We start from the raw sequence: 21,850 nt of genomic DNA on the forward strand, positions 1-21,850 counted from the left end.
TAATTTTGCACGCCCAATTTTTCAGTTTTTGATTTGTTAAAAAAGTTTGAAATATCCAATAAATGTTGTTCCACTTCATGATTGTGTCCCACTTGTTGTTGATTCTTCACAAAAAAATACAGTTTTATATCTTTATGTTTGAAGCCTGAAATGTGGCAAAAGGTCGCATAGTTCAAGGGGGCCGAAAACTTTCGCAAGGCACTGTATATATATACCGCAAAGTTACCATAATTATCTGTAAATTTGGTAATTAACAGATTTTTTAAAATATATATTATATATGTATATATGTATTTATGTATTTTTTTGTAATTTTGTAATTTTTAAATATATTTAATTAAATATATATATATAGCTTCTTTCATATATATATATAATACATTTATGTATATATATATTTTTTAAACATATCTTTTATATTAATACTTAACAAAAAAAAGTTATTCAAGAGTAAATTACCAAGATTTTCATAGATTTACAAAAATCTGTTAATTACCAAATTTACAGAAAATTATGGTAACTTTGCGGTAGTTTTGCAACCCTAATTTCCCTACAGAAACGGGCGGTAGCTGGCTCTTATGTACGCTTCTGTGTGTGCATGTACTTGCTTGTGAATGATTGTGTGTGTGTGGGTGATTGTATGAGTACACTTGCTTGCATGTGTGTTTTTGGTAGACACCGCAGTCAATAGAACATGCTCTGGGTGGCACAGCTGGCCATCTCCTGTGCCAATCACTGATCCCTCTTTAGAGCCACCCATTGCTCAACGTTCACTCACTACAGGGCAGGCACTACCCAACTACCCACACAGGTGCCAGGCAAAGAGAGTGGACAAGCATTGCCAGCGGAAACTCTGCCAAACATTAACCAAACTGGACGAAAACCACTTTGTTAAGTGGTTTGTGGTGTTCAGATGGGTTGGTCCTCATTCTAAAAGCCTCCTGTGTATTATTATATGCAGGTTTTCATTCGAACTGATCCCATAATGTTAACTTACTATCTGAGCTGCTGAGTTAATGGTTATGTGGATGGGACTGCCATATTTGTGTCCACATATTCAAGGCTATGTAAAGGTCCAGTTATTTCCCCGAAAGCTACAAAGTAGCAAGGAATCGTCGAGCTGTCTCTTTGTGGGTGTTGTCACGTTGCCTTTTAAGCATGTTGTCAAAGCTAGCTAGTAACACACTCCCTCCGCCGATTTGCATAAAAGTGGGATTTTCTTATCTCTGGTCGCCGAGCTCATACTCTCCAACTGTTAAGTCGCTTAATGTATCCTTGTGTCTCCTCCCCCCATTGAAAATGAATGGTTTCCAGTTGTGAGTTTGCTAGAGGTAATGCTTTCTGGTTTTAAATGGGACACTTTTTAATACAATATAATATATGGCATTAAGCAGACGCTTCTATCCAAAGTGACTTAGAGTCATGCGTGCATACATGATTATGTATGGGTGGCTGAGTGGGAATTGAACCCACATCCCTTGCAAGCTCCATGCGCTACCAACTGAACCACATGTTCTACCAACTGAACCACACAAGACTACTTCTTAGAATGAATGATTCATGCAGGGCTAAAATACAATGCAGTGTTTACCCTGCCGTTGTATAGGGCTCTGTTCCCTCTGCCTTAAATGGATTGGCTTCAATTGGTTTCAATTGAACATTTTGGTTAAGGTCCTAGATGCTGATTTGGGGGCCTTTGTGCCCCGTCCTGGAAAATAATCTAACAGTTGCATAAGGCTATTCAGCTTACTCATACAGTAAGTGTTCATTCAGTGCCAGCACGGCAACCTAATAAAAACATCTAGGCTACCCTAGTTGTCACACAACCTTGAAAAGCCTCTCTTTATCATTCATTTTCATTCCATGACTTAGCTTCTTTCATAATATTCCTTCACTCATTTCATGAGTACAGTGAATTTTAGCTGAGCTTCAAGTACAACCTCCACAACTGTAACGAGTGCGCTGAGAGTCGGGAAGCAAGTTCAGGGAGTGAGTGCTTTAATAAATAAAAGAAACAATGAACACGAATCACAAACAATGCACCGACATGAAAACAGAGTCAATAACACCTGAGGAAAGAACCAAGGGGAGTGACAGATATAGGGAAGATAATCAAGGAGGTGATGGAGTCCAGGTGAGCGTGATGAGGCGCAGGTGCGCGAGACGATGGTGACAGGTGTGCGGGAGAGGGAGTATACGTGACAACAACTAAATCATTATCATGTTAGTTATGGCGCTATTATCGTTTGAAAAGCACAAAGCAAAATATTAGTATTTGTATTTATTATGGAACCCCATTAGTTCCTGCCAAGGCATCAGCTCTTCCTGGGATTTTTAAAACAGAGTTGAATATCATCCATCCCACCTCTTTTTAGTTCCATAATAATTAGTGCTGTAGTACATTAAGGCTGTGTGAATTAACAGAGTTCTTTTTGACCAAATTAAATGTTCAAACTAGCTTACAAGCAAGCCCCTTCAAAATCTTTAATCGCACATGTACTATCTCATTACAGTACCGACTACCGAGTCGAGACACTGCAAGATAATAATAATAATCATCTTTCGGCTTATTTCTAATAGATCAGATACTAAAGATTATTTCTCAGACGAACAAACCAGGAATAGCTTTCCGTTGATAGCACGTTAAGTAACACCTGTTATAGCCCCCTGATTACACAAGATTGACAGACAGCAAAGATGTGGAGCGTATGTTATGAAATTAAATCAAGCTTGGTACAAATGTCGCAGAGTCATCTGCGTATACTCTGATCACCATTTCTCAAACCAACATCGCACCATGGATTGTAAACTGTCATGGTCAAAACATATTGATGCAACTGTAGCTAAGATGGGGAGTCTGTCCATAATAAAGCGCTGCTCTGCCTTCTTAACAACGCTATCATCAAGGCAGGTCCTACAGGCCCTGGAATTGTCGCACCAGGACTACTGTCCAGTCGTGTGGTCAGGTGCCACAAAGAGGGATTACAATTGGCCCAGAACAGGGCGGCACAGCTGGCCCTTAAATGTACACGGATAGCTAATATTCATAATACACATGTCAATTTCTCCTGGCTCAATGTAGAGGGAGAGATTGATTTCATCACTACTTGTATTTGTGAGAGGTATTGACAGGTTGAACTACTAGCACACAGGTCAGACATCCATGTATACCCCACAAGACATGCCACCAGAGGTCTCTTCACAGTCCCCAAGTCCAGAACAGATTATGAGAGGCGCACAGTACAACATAGAGCCATGACTACAAGAAACTCTATTCCACATCAAGTAACTCACGCAAGCAGTAAAATCTGATTTAAAAAACAGGTAAAAATACACCTTATGGACAGCGGGGACTTTGAAGAGACACACACACGGGGGACAGACACATGCATACACACACACACGATAACATACTTACTATACACACACGTACACATGGATTTTGTGTTGTAGATATGTGGTAGGATAGTAGCGGCCTAAGGGCACACACTTTATCTGTTATGAAATCTGTTGTGAAATTAATTGTACTGTTTTTTAAATTGTGCTGGGATGGAACACAAGACTGCACATCCAGGTGCTCTCCAGGGCTGGAGATGGAGATTGTTGAGAAGTAATGGAGAGGTTGTGAGATTTCCTCTTCAACTTCCCGCCATAAAGATGAACTGTGCACTTCTGCCCCCTTGTGGTTGTTCTGGAAATATTCACAGTAAGGCTTCAGAATCAAATCAAATCAAATCAAATTTATTTATATAGCCCTTCGTACATCAGCTGATATCTCAAAGTGCTGTACAGAAACCCAGCCTAAAACCCCAAACAGCAAGCAATGCAGGTGTAGAAGCACGGTGGCTAGGAAAAACTCCCTAGAAAGGCCAATACCTAGGAAGAAACCTAGAGAGGAACCAGGCTATGTGGGGTGGCCAGTCCTCTTCTGGCTGTGCCGGGTGGAGATTATAACAGAACATGGCCAAGATGTTCAAATGTTCATAAATGACCAGCATGGTCGAATAATAATAAGGCAGAACAGTTGAAACTGGAGCAGCAGCACAGTCAGGTGGAAGTTGAAACTGGAGCAGCAGCATGGCCAGGTGGACTGGGGACAGCAAGGAGTCATCATGTCAGGTAGTCCTGACAGAAGCATTGTGTGGCCCTCCTTTGAGTTTTATTACCATCGTGCACCCTACTCTCCCCCACCACTCCAATCTATATAAAACTCCATCGAATGTAAACACATTTTAAGAGCCATTTAGTTGTTGCACATATGCGTTATTATTCCTTGCATGGGGCAGTATAGCATTTTGTAAGAATTTGTGTATATGCATATAAGGCACATATACTTTTCTTTATTTTATCAACAAAATATTAAACAAGTACCTGATATTGTAAGAATGTATACATTTGTGCATTATTAAATTGAGATTTGAAAATAAATCATCCCTGAATTCTCTCCAAAATGCCTGAACTCCATTCATTATGTTGTCCATGCCAGGGCAATGTTTTATGCGCTATAATTCAGTCAAAATCTGATAGATTTGAACAAATGTAAACGTTTGAAGTGTCTTTATCCATTGTTCAACTGTAACACTTATCAGTATTGTATTTGAACCTTTTAACAATTTTGCAGACCATTGCTGCAATAAAGGAATCTTAATCTGGTTGATGCTAAAATCGATGTTGTGTTTCAGCTTTAACTGATCATAATTTATTTACCTTTGGTTGGACTCTCCCAGGGATGAAGAGGCCCAGGAGCCCCGGGCTACTGGAGAATGTCCTCTTGCCGAAGGCCGAGGAAGAGGAGGAGGATGAAGAAGAGGAGCGAGCCGCCCCTGGGCGGAGGCCTAAGCGGGAGAGGAGACAGAGCAGTGTGACTCTGTGTGAGGTGTGTGATATCCATAGGAAAAATAAGTACATGTCCGGCTCTGTGTGTGTCTGCATGCGCACCTTTGTGTGTGTGCGCGCCTGTGTGCGGGTGTGTGTGCGCCTGTGTGTGTTTGTATGTGTTAGGGATCATGGGCTCCAATACGATACAGGAATGATACTTTTAGTTTAAAACGAGTCGGTACAATTTGGTATGATTATTGAAATAATTCAATACGATTCTATTTGATTTGATGTGCTAACATTTTTTGCAGGAACATATTCATTTTCCATTTTAAATTAAAATCGGATACTGATTGAGCTCAGGAGTGTAACGGTTTTCTTGTGGTGAAGGAGAGTCGGACCAAAATGTCCAATCCTCATTGCGCCGCTGTTGCTGTTGCCTGTTGCCTGTTGTCACGCTGCTTGGTCCTGTTGTGGTGGGTGATTCTGTAACGGTTTTCTTGTGGTGAAGGAGAGTCGGACCAAAATGCGGCGTGATGATGATTCATGTTATTTTAATGAAGGAAAAAACTATACATGAAGAAACTACAAAATAATGAAATGTGAAAAAACCGAAACAGCCCTATCTGGTGCAAACACAAAGACAGGAACAATCACCCACAAAACCCAACACAAAACAGGCTACCTAAATATGGTTCCCAATCAGAGACAATGACTAACACCTGCCTCTGATTGAGAACCATATCAGGCCAAACATAGAAATAGACAAACCAGACACACAACATAGAATGCCCACCCAGCTCACGTCCTGACCAACACTAAAACAAGGAAAACACATACGAACGATGGTCAGAATGTGACAGAACCCCCCCCCCCCCCCAAGGTGCGGACTCCGAACGCACAACCTAAACCTATAGGGGAGGGTCTGGGTGGGCATCTGTCCGCGGTGGCGGCTCTGGCGCTGGACGTGGACCCCACTCCATAATTGTCTTAGTCCACCTCCTTAGCGTCCCTTGAGTGGCGACCCTCGCCGCTAACCTTGGCCTAGGAAACCTAACAACCGGCCCCACTGGACTGAGGTAGCTCAGGACTGAGGGGTAGCTCGGGACTGAGGGGAAGCTCGGGACTGAGGGGAAGCTCGGGACTGAGGGGAAGCTCGGGACTGAGGGGAAGCTCGGGACTGAGGGGAAGCTCGGGACTGAGGGGAAGCTCGGCACTGAGGGGAAGCTCGGCACTGAGGGGAAGCTCAGCACTAAGGGGAAGCTCAGCACTAAGGGGAAGCTCAGCACTAAGAGGAAGCTCAGGCAGGTAGTTAGATCCAGCAGATCCTGGCTGGCTGGTGGTTCTGGCAGATCCTGGCTGACTGGCGGATCTGGAAGAGTCTGGTTGACTGGCAGATCTGGAAGAGTCTGGTTGACTGGCGGATCTGGAAGAGTCTGGCTGACTGGCGGATCTGGAAGAGTCTGGCTGACTGGCAGATCTGGAAGAGTCTGGTTGACTGGCAGATCTGGAAGAGTCTGGTTGACTGGCAGATCTGGAAGAGTCTGGTTGACTGGCAGATCTGGAAGAGTCTGGCTGACTGGCAGATCTGGAAGAGTCTGGCTGACTGGCAGATCTGGAAGAGTCTGGCTGACTGGCAGATCTGGAAGAGTCTGGCTGACTGGCAGATCTGACGGATCTGGCTGCTCCATGCTGACTGGCGGCTCTGGCTGCTCCACGCTGACTGGCGGCTCTGGCTGCTCCATGTAGGCTGACAGCTCTGGCGGCTTCTTACAGACTGGCAGCTCTGGCAGCTCCTTGCAGACTGGCAGCTCCTTGCAGACTGGCAGCTCCTTGCAGACTGGCAGCTCCTTGCAGACTGACAGCTCTGGCTGCTTCATGCAGACTGGCAGCTCTGGCTGCTCCATGCAGACTGACAGCTCTGGCTGCTCCATGCAGACTGGCAGCTCTGGCTGCTTCTTGCAGACTGCCAGCTCTGGCTGCTCCATGCAGGCTGGCAGCTCTGGCTGCTCCATGCAGGCTGGCAGCTCTGGCTGCTCCATGCAGGCTGACAGCTCTGGCTGCGCTGAACAGGCAGGAGACTCCAGCAGCGCTGTAGAGGAGGAAGGCTCTGGCTGCGCTGAACAGGCGGGAGACTCCGGCAGCGCTGTAGAGGCGAGGCGCACTGTAGGCCTGATGCGTGGTGCTGGCACTGGTGGTACTGGGCCGAGAACACGCACAGGAAGCCTGGTGCGGGGAGCTGCCACCGGAGGGCTGGTGCGTGAAGGTGGTACTGGATAGACCGGACCGTGCAGGCGCACTGGAGCTCTTGAGCACAGAGCCTGCCCAACCTTACCTGGCTCGATGCCCACTCTAGCCTGGCCGATACGAGGAGCTGGAATATACCGCACCGGGCTATGCACCCGCACTGGGGACACCGTGCGCACCACTGCATAACACGGTGCCTGCCCGGTCTCTCTAGCCCCCCGGTAAGCACAGGGAGTTTGCGCAGGTCTCCTACCTGGCGTAGCCATACTCCCTGTGAGCCCCCACCCAATACATTTTTGGGGCTGACTCCCGGGCTTCCTTGCCAACCGTGTTCCCTCATATCGCCGGCTCCTCTCTCCGGCTGCCTCTGCTCTCCTCGCTGCCTCCACCTGTTCCCATGGAAGGCGATCCCTTCCCGCCAGGATCTCCTCCCATGTGTAGCAACCCTTGCCATCCAATATATCGTCCCATGTCCAATCCTCATTGCGCCGCTGTTGCTGTTGCCTGTTGCCTGTCACGCTGCTTGGTCCTGTTGTGGTGGGTGATTCTGTAACGGTTTTCTTGTGGTGAAGGAGAGTCGGACCAAAATGCGGCGTGATGATGATTCATGTTATTTTAATGAAGGAAAAAACTATACATGAAGAAACTACAAAATAATGAAATGTGAAAAAACCGAAACAGCCCTATCTGGTGCAAACACAAAGACAGGAACAATCACCCACAAAACTCAACACAAAACAGGCTACCTAAATATGGTTCCCAATCAGAGACAATGACTAACACCTGCCTCTGATTGAGAACCATATCAGGCCAAACATAGAAATAGACAAACCAGACACACAACATAGAATGCCCACCCAGTTCACGTCCTGACCAACACTAAAACAAGGAAAACACATACGAACGATGGTCAGAACGTGACAAGGAGCTGGGCCTTCAGAAAGTATTCATACTCCTTGACTTAATTCACATTTGGCTGTGTTACAGCCTGACTTCAAAATGGATTAAATAAATATAAATTCTCATAAATTCAAATATATATATTTGATTTATCCTAAAAACTCCTTAGTCCATGCCGATGACAAGCATACCCATAACATGATGCAGCCACCACACCACAATGCTTGAAAATATGAAGAGTGGTACTCAGTGATGTGTTGTGTTGGATTTGCCCCAAACGTAACGCTTAGTATTCAAGACTAAGTTAATTTCTTTGCCACATTTTTGCAGTTTTACTTTTGTGACTAGTTGCAAACAGGATGCATGTTGTTGAATATTTTTATTCTGTACAGGCTTCCTTCTTTTCACTCTGTCATTTAGATTAATATTGTAGAGTAACTACAACGTTGTTGATCCATTCTCAATTTTCTCCTATCACAGCCATTAAACTCTGTAACTGTTTTAAAGTCACCATTGGCCTCATGGTGAAATTCCTGAGCAGTTTCCTTCCTCGCTGGCAACTGAGTTAGGAAGGACGCCTGTATCTTTGTAGTGACAACTGGGTTTATTGATACATCATCCAAAGTGTAATTAATAACTTCACCATGCTCAAAGGGATATTCAGTGTCTGCTTTTTTTTACCCATCTACCAATATGTGCTCTTTTTTGCGAAGCATTGGAGAACCTCCCTGGTAGTTGGGGTTGAATCTGTATTTGATATTCACTGTTCAACTGTGGGACCTTACAGATAATTGTATTTGTGGGGTACAGAGATGATGTAGTCATTCAAAACTAATGTAAAACACCATTATTGCACACAGAATCCATGCAACTTATGATGTGACTTGTTAAGCAAATGTTTACTCCTGAGCTTATTTAGGCTTGCCATAACAAAGTGGTTGAATACTTATTGACTCAAGACATTTCAGCTTTTCACTTTTTATTCATTTGTTAAACTTTCTAAATGCATAATTCCACTTTGACATGATGGGTATTGTGTGTAGGCCAGTGACACAACATCTTAATTTTATTTCAGTATAAATTGAGGCTGTAACACAACAAATGTGGAAAAGGGGTGTGAATACTTTCTGAAGGCACTGTATACAGGTGGCTACACACACCTGTATGCTGTGTGTAGCCACCTGAACTAAGCCATAGGGCAGACAGCATCTACCACTATCAGATTAGAGGGGGCAATTTATGCATTTTGTCCCCCCCCCCACTTTTTATCTGAAATTTCAATCACCCACTGATTAACCTGTCATTTTAGCAGATAAAAAGTGTTTTGAGCTAGTAATGTATCAATATTTATCTTTAGAAATTAGCAATGGCATAACCAGTTAATATAACGGCGTTTGGGATTTCACCCCCGTCTCAAAAATAAATGATTTTGAGCGTTTGGAGCTGCTCTTCTCCTGCTCCAACCGTAGGCCTACAGTGCGGCGGGCAAAAATGATTGCCGTCCTTGTTATGAAATTACAACTTTAACCTGTTCATGTGAAACTTTTTCATACCCAGGCAATCACTGGGTGAAAAACTTGAAATTCACTACTTTAATTGATCTACTCGCTCTGCCCTCATATTTAGCCTCACATTGAAGTATTTTACCATTTTCTTTTCAGGACAACCAGGGCTACATGTAGAACACAAAACTATTTGACGTAAACAGTTGCATTCATGAGATTTATTGACAACAAAAATAATGACTGCCAAGCAAAAACAAAAAATTGTTTTCTCAGTGGGAAATGAATATCCAACTAGTCAGTTATAATTGTGTGGAGTTTGGTGTTTTTGACAGCAACTATGTGAGTTTATTACAGTATTATGTGCAATTATTGTCTCTGATATTCTATGTAGAAACCTTACCTTTTAACAACTCTTGTGTGGTCTGTGAGCTTCATAGAACAAAACAGATGTGCATGTTCATGAGAGTCTCAGCTTTTCATGGTATGGTCATTATAGTTTGACAAACCGTTCAGACTTTTTATTTATTTATTTTATTTTACCTTTATTTAACCAGGTAGGCAAGTTGAGAACAAGTTCTCATTTACAATTGCGACCTGGCCAAGATAAAGCAAAGCAGTTCGACAGATAAAACGACACAGAGTTACACATGGAGTAAAAACAAACATACAGTCAATAATGCAGTATAAACAAGTCTATATACAATGTGAGCAAATGAGGTGAGAAGGGAGGTAAAGGCAAAAAAAGGCCATGATGGCAAAGTAAATACAATATAGCAAGTAAAATACTGGAATGGTAGTTTTGCAATGGAAGAATGTGCAAAGTAGAAATAAAAAAATAATGGGGTGCAAAGGAGCAAAATAAATAAATAAATAAAAATTAAATACAGTTGGGAAAGAGGTAGTTGTTTGGGCTAAATTTTAGGTGGGCTATGTACAGGTGCAGTAATCTGTGAGCTGCTCTGACAGTTGGTGCTTAAAGCTAGTGAGGGAGATAAGATACTTAACAGACATTTGTGAGAAGAACCTTTTTCGGGATCCGCCCTTGTCTCACAAACACAGTTGTAGTTCAGCCCTCATCAATCGCACAGGCTAATGGTTGGTATTGGCAGATGCAGAATAAATATACAAAATTCAATGCAAAAAATATGTCTCTAATAGAGGTCGACCGATTAGGATCTTTCAAGCCGATACCGATACCGATTATTGAAGGACCAAAAAAAGACGGTTCCGATTAATCGGACGATTTTTAAAATGTATATGTAATAATGACAATTACAACAGTACTAAATGAACACTTATTTTAACTTAATATAATACATCAATAAAATTTATTTTGCCTCAAATAAATAATGAAACATGTTCAATTTGGTTTAAATAATGCAAAAACAAAGTGTTGGAGAAGAAAGTAAAAGTGCAATATGTGCCATGTACGAAAGCTAACGTTTAAGTTCCTTGCTCAGAACATGAGAACATATGAAAGCTGGTGGTTCCTTTTAACATGAGTCTTCAATATTCCAAGGTAAGAGGTTTTAGGTTGTAGTTATTATAGGAATTATAGGACTATTTCTCTCTATACCATTTGTATTTCATATATCTTTGACTATTGGATGTTCTTATAGGCACTTTAGTATTGCCAGTGTAACAGTATAGCTTCTGTCCCTCTCCTCGCCCCTACCTGGGCTTGAACCAGGAACACATCGACAACAGCCACCCTCGAAGCAGCGTTTCCCATCGCTCCACAAAAGCCTTGCGGCTTTTTAACTACTCCAAGTCTCAGAGCAAGTGACGTTTGAAACGCTGTTAGCGCGCACCCCGCTAACTAGCTTGCCATTTCACATCGGTTACACCAGCCTAATCACGGGAGTTGATAGGCTTGAAGTCAGAAACAGCAGAGCTGCTGGCATAACGCACGAAAGTGCTGTTTGAATGAATGCTTACGAGCCTGCTGGTGCCTACCATCGCTCAGTCAGACTGCTCTATCAAATCATTGACTTAGTTATAACATAATAACACACAGAAATACAAGACTTAGGTCATTAATATGGTCGAATCCGGAAACTAACATCTCGAAAACAAGACGTTTATTCTTTCAGTGAAATACGGAACCGTTCCGTATTTTATCTAACGGGTGGCATCCTTAAGTCTAAATATTCCTGTTTCATTGCACAACCCTCAATGTTATGTCATAATTACGTAAAATTCTGGCAAATTAGGCGGCCCAAACTGTTGCATATACCCTGACTCTGCGTGCAATGAACGCAAGAGAAGTGACACAATTTCACCTGGTTAATATCGCCTGCTAACCTGGATTTCTTTTAGCTAAATATGCAGGTTTAAAAATATATACTTCTGTGTATTGATTTTAAGAAAGTCATTTTCTTGTTTTTTCGCAAATACACACCACATCGATTATATGCAATGCAGGACACGCTAGATAAACTAGTAATATCGTCAACCATGTGTAGTTAACTAGTGATTATGATTGATTGATTGTTTTTTCTAAGATAAGTTTAATGCTAGCTAGCAACTTACCTTGGCTTACTGCATTCGCGTAACAGGCAGGCTCCTCGTGGAGTGCAATGAGAGGCAGGTGGTTAGAGCGTTGGACTAGTTAACTGTAAGGTTGCAAGATTGAATCCCCTGAGCTGACAAGGTAAAAATCTGTCGTTCTGCCCCTGAACAAGGCAGTTAACCCACCGTTCCTAGGCCGTCATTGAAAATAAGAATGTGTTCTTAACTGACTTGCCTAGTTAAATAAGGATTAAATAAAGGTGTAAAAAAATTAAAAATAATCGGCCAAATCGGTGTCCAAAAACACTGATTTCCGATTGTTATGAAAACTTGAAATCGGCCCTAATTAATCGGCCATTCCGATTAATTGGTCGACCTATAGTCTCTAGCTCAAACACACAATGTTAAAGAGGGGTTGGAAGCACAAAATCACGCCGACGTGACCGTGGGATTCAAGGAGTTTAAAGCAAAACTACCAAAACTATTTCTTATGCTAAACCTGGCAGTCGAAGAGCCCCAATCAGCAGTTAGATGTGCAATCAGCAAGATGTGAGTTGTTTTCACTTTGGTAGCCTACACAATTTCCTACAGCTCATTTACTAACAATGACCCAGCAAATGACATTGGTTGTCACCCAACTAATAAAGCCAATAATTTGACATTGCGAAAGTCATTTTACAAGCATTTGAATACTGAAGATGTTCGAATATTAGGTCAGGGAAAGGCTCTTTTTGGCGCGAGCAGCTGCATCCTGTAAGCACAGTTGTTATCTGCCTTGGACATCAATGACTTCATATGCATTTACACATTTGCGTGCTTAGTTCGATAGCTACTGAAGGAGAGGACGCATCAATTCAGTCACAAAAACATAGAGCTATTTTCAGCAGAGGGAAATAGAATTCTATGAGAAAAAACATTAGCGACCGGCGGTTCGAAGCCCTTGAATCGATTTTCTGATTGATTCATGCTACATTTGGTTTGATTTGGGCTGGGGACATTTTCTTAGTCCCCACAAGGTCAAATGCTATTTCTAGGGGTTTAGGGTTAAGATTAGAATTTGTGTTAGGGTTAGAATTACGTTTAGGGTTAGTTTTAGGGTTAGGGTTAAAGGTTAGGTTTTTGGGTTAAGGTTAGGGTTAGGTTTTTGGGTTAAGGTTAGGGTAAGAGTACGGGTTAGAGGTTAGGGAAAATAGGATTTTGAATGGGACTGAATTGTGTGTGCCCACATGGTTAGCTGTACAAGACTGTGTGTGTATGTGTGTGTGTGTGCGCGTGTGACAGCGAGGAGCCATGCAGTAGCCTACCTGCTGGGAGCACCATAGTGAACGGATTTGACCTACATTCTTTTGTAATGTTGTTTTTTTGTCCAGTCTCTGTGTCAAGGTGGATAAAAAACCACAGAATTAAATATCACATATCATTCTAATAGTATTAAAAGTACAGTGTACATATAATGTATGTCTATGTGTAAAACCATCTTTCTTTTCCAAGGTGTGTAACATCCAGCTTAATTCATTGGCCCAGGCCCAGATCCACTACAACGGCAAGACTCACCAAAGAAGGCTTCGCCAGTTCAATCTCGCCAAGGCCTCCAATGCCACACACACACACACAGGTACTGGACACACACACATACACACATTTCAGTGGTCTAACTTGCATCTAGGTTGGTGCTCCTCAAATATGTGTGTGACTGTGTATATGCATAAGTGTGTGTGTGTATGTGTGTGTGTGTGTGTGTGTGTGTGTGTGTGTGTGTGTGTGTGTGTGTGTGTGTGTGTGTGTGTGTGTGTGTGTATGTGTGTGTGTGTGTGTGTGTGTGTGTGTGTGTGTGTGTGCATACCATGACCTTGCTTCTTTGGGGAAGAGCACTCGAGTCTCGGTCACTTTAAATTAGACCAAAGACAACTGCACCCTAGAAACACTAGGTAAAAAAAACAAGAGAAAACAATATATAACTTATCTTTGAGATAGATAAATATGCTAAATAAATGTGTAGGTTGGCTCATTGCAAGTAAAAATCCTAAAAAGAACAAGTATTTGAAGTAAAATAAAAGGCAATTTATACTTCAAATTGCTGACTCACCGACAGCAAAAAGAGGTGTTTTCGCGGTAGCTTATTTCTTATTTACGTCATATCCCAAATTCTGTTTCTGTGACAAGCCATTAATTAACTGAAATCATCTCCCTGTGTCGCTCAGTCAGCCATACTGGGTACGTTCACATGCACACAGTAATGCAATTATTGTGAATAGTCAGATTAATATAATAGTTTACATGCTTTGCAAGAAGAACGATTTCCCTAAATAAACCTGTTTACATGGACACGTGAAATCATGCTACCGATGGGACTTTGATAAATGCAGAAAATCGTCAATCAAAATAAACGTTCTACCACAGCGACCATGTGATTTTTGGGAAGCCTATTTGATTCTGAGTCCGGACATATAAAGTTTGTATGTGAAAGCAATTAGCATACTTTCAGTTTTTACGAACTCACTTCACTTGCAGATAAGATTGAGGCTTGCCCTGCTGGTGTTGGCACATGTGCAGATCAAATACACTGCTGGAACTCACACTAAGGCATTAATGTGTCCTAAAGATTGCTCAGAAAACTGGGTGTTTTAATCGGCGTATGCTTACTTAGATTATGACCGATTAAGATAAGCACAGTAAGGTGTTTACATGATTAATACCATACTCGGCCTACTGCCATAATCAGTTTAATATGTAGCTATTAGTGTGCATGTGAACATACATTACCGGTCAAAACCTTTGAACACCTACTCATTCAAGGGTTTTTATTTTTTTTACTATTTTCTACATTGTAGAATAATAGTGAAGACCTCAACACTATGAAATAACCCATATGGAGTCATGTAGTAACCAAATAAAGTGTTAAACAAATCTAAATCTATTTTATATTTGATATTCTTCAAATAGCCAGCCTTAGCCTTGATGACAGCTTTGCACACTATTAGTATTCTCTCAACCAGCTTCACCTGGAATGCTTTTCCAACTGTCTTGAAGGAGTTCCCACATATGCTGAACACTTGTTGGCGGCTTTTCCTTCACTCTGCAGTTCGTCTCATCTCAAACCATCTCAATTTGGTTGAGGTCTGGGGATTGTGGAGGCCAGGTCATCTGATGCAGCACTCCATCACTCTCCTTCTTGGTCAAATAGCCCTTACACAGCCTGGAGGTGTGTGTTGGGTCATTGTCCTGTTGAAAAACAAATGATAGTCCCACTAAGCTCAAACCAGATGGGATGGCGTATCGGTACAGAATGCTGTGGTAGCCATGCTGGTTAAGTGTGCCTTGAGTTCTACTACCAAAGCACCCACACACCATAACAGCACCTCCTCCATGCTTTACACTGGGAAATATACATGCAGAGATCATCCGTTCATCCACACTGTCTCACAAAGACACGGCGGTTGGAACCAAAAATCTCAAATTTGGACTCCAGATCAAAGGTCTAGTAGTGTTTTTTTCTTCCAGCAATTCGACAATGAAGGCCTGATTCACACAGTTCCCTATGAACAGTTGATGTTGAGATGTGGAGAAACTTTCAAAGTTCTTGAAATCTCCCATATTTACTGACCTTCGTGTCTTAAAGTAATGATGGACTGTCGTTTCTCTTCACTTATTTGAGCTGTTCTTGTCATAATATGGACTTCTGTATACCACCCCTATCTAGTCACAACACAACTGGTTGGCTCATACACATTAAGAAGGAAAGAAATTCCACAAATAAACTTTTAAGAAGGCACACCTGTTAATTAAAATGCATTCTAGGTGAATAACTCATGAAGCTGATTGAGAGAATGCCAAGAGTGTGCAAAGCTGTCATCAAGGCAAAGGCTGGCTATTTGAATATTCTCAAATATAAAATATATTGGTTTAACACTTTTTTGGTTACTACATGATTCTATATGTGTTATTTCATAGTTTTGATGTATTCACTATAATTCTACAATGTAGAAAATAGTAAAAATAAAGAAAAACCCTTGAGTGTGTAGGTGTTCTAAAACTTTTGACCGGTAGTGTACTCACTGACCATCTCAACCAATCAGCAAGCAGAGAACATGTTAACTGCATAGTGAGGCAATTGACAAACAGTGATGTCTAGTACTGGGGTGTATTCACTAGGACCCAAACGGAAGCACATGGGGCAAAATGGAGAGGGACCTACCGGAACGAGAAACTCTAGTTTTAGTTGCAAAATGATTTCTGTTGCAAAATGTTTTGTTACGGTTTGCTACGGTGTGCACTAATCAATAGGTTTTGATGTGCCTATTGGACTGATTATGAAGCTATAAATTATAAACTCTCACAATGCATTGCGTCACATGACCCTTTGCAGTAATGATTGCGATAATGATTGTGGTAAGCCACCCCTGCCTTCTTGGATCATCATCAGTAGAGTTTTATGTAACTGTAGCAAATTGCATTGGATATTTTTAGACACCGGTTTAATGTCTTGGCTCCATTGCCAAAGGCATTGCACAGGTAATATCTTTCACAATGTAAATGTGTGTGTGTGTGCGTGCGTATGCGGTGTGTGTTGGCTAAGTGTGTTATAGTACGGAGATTCTTGTAGCAGTTAAAGACCTCCACATATTTTGAAAACACTGAACTCTCCTTTTGAAGTCAGACGGTTTGTCATAGTCGTGCATCTCGCTTCCAGAATGGCTCTTTACCCTCCAGGTAAAAGTTAACCTTCCACACAGACCTAGGATCAGCTCACCTGCCCAAAACCTTACCTTAACCATTAGGTGTGAAAATGTTTAACTGCTCTTCTTATCATTATCTGTGGCAACTTTGTCCAGGAGTCAATAGGAGACATAGGATGAAGAAGCCTATATAGATGCTAATCTGATCAGCTTTGCATTACCCCCTAATGGTTAGGGTTGATATAAGGGTAGAGCTAATCCTAGACGTATTCCTAAGGAATGAGATGGATCCCAGGGAAGGGGCTCCATCCAGTAGGTTCCTCAGTCCTGGGGAAGAGCAGCAGATATACTCATTCATTCCCAGGCTCCTGCCTTCCTCTGGCGCCTGACTCTGGTTCCGCTTCCCACACCTGAGCCTGCCCTTCCGCCGTAAGCTTCCCACTTGACTGGACAGTGGACATCTCTCCCCTCGTTCCCAAGACTCACATGAGCTTATTCTCAGTGGCAGCTGGTTTGTCTGTGTGTCTGAGAGTGAATGTGTGTGTGCTCTTTAAGCATTTTACTGCAGTGGGCTAAATCAGGCTTAGACAAGAGTGTTTCTTGGTAGTCTTAAACAAATCTACTCTGAGACAAAAATATACATCTTACACACATGGTTATGGGCTTAAATAAAAAAGACAAATATTAATAACTTTCCACCCATGAGGCCACTAGAGGGCCATTTGGTCATTTGACTGCAAGGTACAAATAATTTCCTCCAGACTGCTCTGCGAGTTTGCTAAGATTTGTGCAGACACACACCTTCTCTGACAAAGACATGAGGGGAAACAGAGGGTTAAATACACAACAGGTAATGAATGGGATTGAAAACAGGTGTGTGGGAAGACAAGACAAAAATGAAAAATGGATCAATGATGGCTAGAAGACCGGTGACGTCGAACGCCGAGCACCGCCCGAACAAGGAGAGGCAGCGACTTCGGTAGAAGTCGTGACAGTACCCCCTGCCGCGCGGCGACACCGGCCTCGGGGACGACCCGGAGGGCGAGGTGCAGGGCGATCCGGATGGTGGAATTCCGGACGGTGGAATTCTGATAACATGGAAGGATCTAACACGTCCTCCACCGGAACCCAGCATCTCACCTCCGGCCCGTAACCCTCCCAGTCCACGAGGTACTGAAGGCCCCTCGCCCGACGTCTCGAATCCAAAATGGATCAAACAGAGTACGCTGGGACCCCCTCGATGTCTAGAGGAGGCGGAGGAACATCACGCACTTCAGCCTCCTGGAGCGGGCCAGCCACCACCGTCCTGAGGAGAGACACATGGAACAAGGGGTTAATACGGTAATTAGTGGGCAGTTGTAACCTATAACATACCGCGTTCACTCTCCTCAGGACTTTAAACGGCCCCACAAACCACGGACCCAGCTTCCGGCAGAGCAGGCGGAGGGGCAGGTTTCGGGTCGAGAGCTAGACCCTGTCCCCTGGTGCGAACATTGGGGCCTCACTGCGGCGACGGTCTGTGGCAATTTTCTGGTGCCTTATGGCGCGCTGAAGGTGGACGTGGGCTGCCTCCCAGGTTTCCTCAGCGCGCCGAAACCAATTGTCCACCGCAGGAGCCTCGGTCTGGCTCTGATGCCAAGGAGCCAGAACCGGCTGATACCCTAATACACATTGAAAAGGGGTAAGGTTAGTGGAGGAGTGACGTAGCGAGTTCTGAGCCATCTCTGCCCAGGGCACGAACTTCGCCCACTCCCCCGGCCGATCCTGGCAATAAGACCGCAGAAACCTACCCACATCCTGGTTAACTCTCTCCACCTGCCCATTACTCTCGGGGTGAAAACCTGAGGTAAGGACTAACCGAGATCCCCAGACGCTCCATGAACGCCTTCCAGACCCTTGATGTGAACTGGGGACCCCGATCAGACACTATATCCTCAGGCACCCCATAGTGCCGGAAAACGTGTGTAAACAGGGCCTCTGCCGTTTGTAAGGCCGTAGGGAGACCGGGCAAAGGGAGGAGACGACAGGACTTTGAAAACCGATCCACAACGACCAGGATCGTGGTGTAACCCTGTGAAGGTGGAAGATCAGTAAAAAAATCCACCGACAGGTGCGACCACGGCCGTTGAGGAACGGGTAGAGGTTGTAGCTTACCTCTGGGCAGGTGTCTAGGAGCCTTGCACTGGGCGCACACCGAGCAGGAGGAAACATAAATCCTCACGTCCTTAGCTAAAGTGGGCCACCAGTACCTCCCATCAAGACAGCGCATCGTCCGACCTATCCCAGGATGACCAGAGGAGGGTGATGTGTGAGCCCAATAGATCAATCGGTCGCGGACAGCAGACGGAACGTACAGACGACCAGCTGGACACTCAGGGGGAGAGGGCTCTGCACGTGACGCCCGCTCAATGTGCGCGTCCAGCTCCCACACTACAGGCGCCACCAGACACGAAGCTGGGAGTATGGGAGTGGGATCCATGGATCGCTCCTCTGTGTCATACAGCCGAAACAATGCGTCTGCCTTAACGTTCTGGGAGCCTGGTCTGTAAGAAAGAGTAAACACAAAACGAGTGAAAAACATGGCCCACCTTGCCTGGCGAGGATTCAGTCTCTTCACCTGCCGGATGTACTCCAGATTGCGGTGGTCAGTCCAGATGAGAAAAGGGTGTTTAGCCCCCTCAAGCCAATGCCTCCACACCTTCAAGGCTTCTACGACAGCTAACAGCTCTCGGTTCCCCACATCGCCGGGCTGAGCTTCTTCGAAAAGAAAGCACAGGGGCGAAGCTTCAGTGGCGTACCCGAACGCTGAGAGAACACTGCTCCTATCTCAGCTTCGGATGCGTCCACCTCCACTATGAATGGCAAAGAGGGATCCGGATGAGCCAACACAGGCACCGAGGTAAACAGAGTCTTCAGGTGCCCAAAAGCCCTGTTCGCCTCAGCCGACCACTGCAAGCGCACCGGGCCCCCCTTTAGCAGTGAGGTAATGGGAGCAGCCACCTGACCAAAACCCCGGATAAACCTCCGGTAGTAATTGGCAAACCCCAAAAAACGCTGCGCCTCCTTTACCGTGGTTGGAGTCGGCCAATTACGCACGGCTGTTATGCGGTCGCTCTCCATCTCCACTCCTGAAGTGGAAATCCGATGCCCTAGGAAGGAGATGGATTGTTGGAAGAACAAGCATTTCTCAGCCTTGACATATAGATCATGCTCCAACAGGCGACCAAGCACCCTGCGCACCAGGGACACATGCTCAGCACGTGTAGCGGAGTATATCAGAATTTCATCGATATACACCACTACACCCTGCCCGTGCAGGTCCCTGAAGATCTCATCTACAAATGATTGGAAAACTGATGGAGCAATCATCAACCCATATGGCATGACAAGGTACTCATAATGACCTGAGGTTCCACTCATCACCCTTCCGAATACGCACCAGATTATACGCACTCCTGAGATCCAATTTTGTGAAAAAGCGTGCCCCGTGCATTAACTCAATAACCGTATTGATCAGAGGTAGCGGGTAACTATATTTCACTGTGATTTTATTAAGACCTCGATAATCAATGCACGGGCGTAAACCGCCATCCTTTTTTTTCACAAAAAAGAAACTCGAAGAGACGGGTGAAATGGATGGCTGAATGAACCCCTGATGCAGGGATTCAGAGACATATGTCTCCATAGCCTCCGTCTCCGCTTGCGACAGGGGATACACGTGACTCTTGGGATATGCAGCGTCTACCAGGAGATCTATCGCACAATCCCCCCGTCGATGGGGTGGTAATTGAGTCGCCTTCTTTTTACAGAAGGCGAGAGCCAATTCGGCATATTTGGGGGGAATGCGCACGGTGGAGGTCTGGTCTGGACTTTCCACCATAGTAGCACCAACGGAAACCCCTAAACACCTACCTGAGCACTCTCGTGACCACCCCGTGAGAGCTCTCTGTGGCCAAGAAACAGTGGGCTTATGACAAGCTAACCAGGGTAGGCCTAGCACCACAGAATACGCAGGAGAATCAATAAGGAAAATACTAATCTTCTCCTTGTTACCCTCCTGCGTTATCATACACAAAGGTGCTGTTACCTCCCTGATAAACCCTGACCCTAATGGTCGACTATCTAAGGCATGAATAGGGAAAGGCATATCCACAGAAACATTAGAGATCCCTAAACTATGAGCTAAACTTTTATTAATGAAATTCCCAGCCGCACCTGAATCTACTAGCGCCTTTTACTGGGAATGCAGGGAAAAATCAGGAAAAGAGACCGAGACAAACATTAGTGCAACAGAGGGCTCTGGATGAGAATGGTGCCTACTCACCTGGGGTGATGCCAGAATGCCCTGCCTGCCTTCTCTATTCCCAGAGGAACCAACCTGGCACCGACCAGCAGTGTGCCCTCTGTGACCATGAATGGTGCTCGAGCGGGAACCCCCTCCGGTCTCCCTGTGCACCATCCCTCCCAATTCCATAGGTTCGGGAGAGAGGGTGCGGGAGGATGGAACAACCAGACCCCGATCTAGATGTCCACGAGTAGCCAGCATGTTGTCCAGCCTGATGGACATGTCCACCAGCTGCTCGAAGGTGAGGGTGGTGTCTCTACAGGCCAGCTCCCGACGGACGTCCTCGCGTAGACTACAACGGTAATGGTCGATCAGGGCCCTGTCGCTCCATCCAGCGCCGGCAGCCAAAGTCCTAAACTCCAAAGCAAACTCCTGTGCACTCCTCGTCTCCTGCCTCATGATAGAGGAGCTCACCTCAACTCCTCAAAATGGTCCAATGCCGCATCCTCCTTTCTACACACAGTGCTGGCCCATTCCAGGGCTTTCCCGGTGAGGCATGAGACGAGGGCGTAACTCTTCTCATGGTCAGATGGTACTGGGGAGACCGTGGCCAGATACAAGTTCAGCTTAAGGAGGAAACCCTGGCAGCCGGCAGTAGCTCCGTTGTATCCCGTGGGTAGGGATAAATGGATCTTCGGTTCCGGAGGGGAAAAAGCGTTCAAGGGAGATTCCGGTTGTGGTGGTGGTGGTGGCACTGGAGAAACTCCTTGTCTCTCCCAGCGATCCATATTCTGGACAATGCGATCCATTACCGTGCTCAAACAGTCAATCGCCTCCGCTTGTTCCTGGACACATTCCTCCACCTCCATGGGCGTAGTGTCTTCTCCTGCTGACTTCATATTTTTATG

At 44.5% G+C, this 21,850-nt stretch overlaps 1 protein-coding gene across 1 annotated transcript in view; it reads left to right on the forward strand.

Moving 5' to 3' along the window:
* The window catches only part of LOC109865165 (zinc finger protein 385C), a 145,335-nt gene that overhangs the window by 55,828 nt on the left and 67,657 nt on the right, over positions 1 to 21,850 (forward strand). The window contains exons 2-3 of the mRNA XM_020453272.2: positions 4,728 to 4,876; positions 13,473 to 13,596. Of these exons, the coding sequence (XP_020308861.2) occupies positions 4,728 to 4,876; positions 13,473 to 13,596 (273 nt within the window). The remainder of the gene's footprint in view (positions 1 to 4,727; positions 4,877 to 13,472; positions 13,597 to 21,850) is intronic.

The sequence above is a fragment of the Oncorhynchus kisutch genome, linkage group LG20 (genome assembly GCF_002021735.2).
Source record: "Oncorhynchus kisutch isolate 150728-3 linkage group LG20, Okis_V2, whole genome shotgun sequence".
Lineage (NCBI taxonomy): Eukaryota > Metazoa > Chordata > Actinopteri > Salmoniformes > Salmonidae > Oncorhynchus > Oncorhynchus kisutch.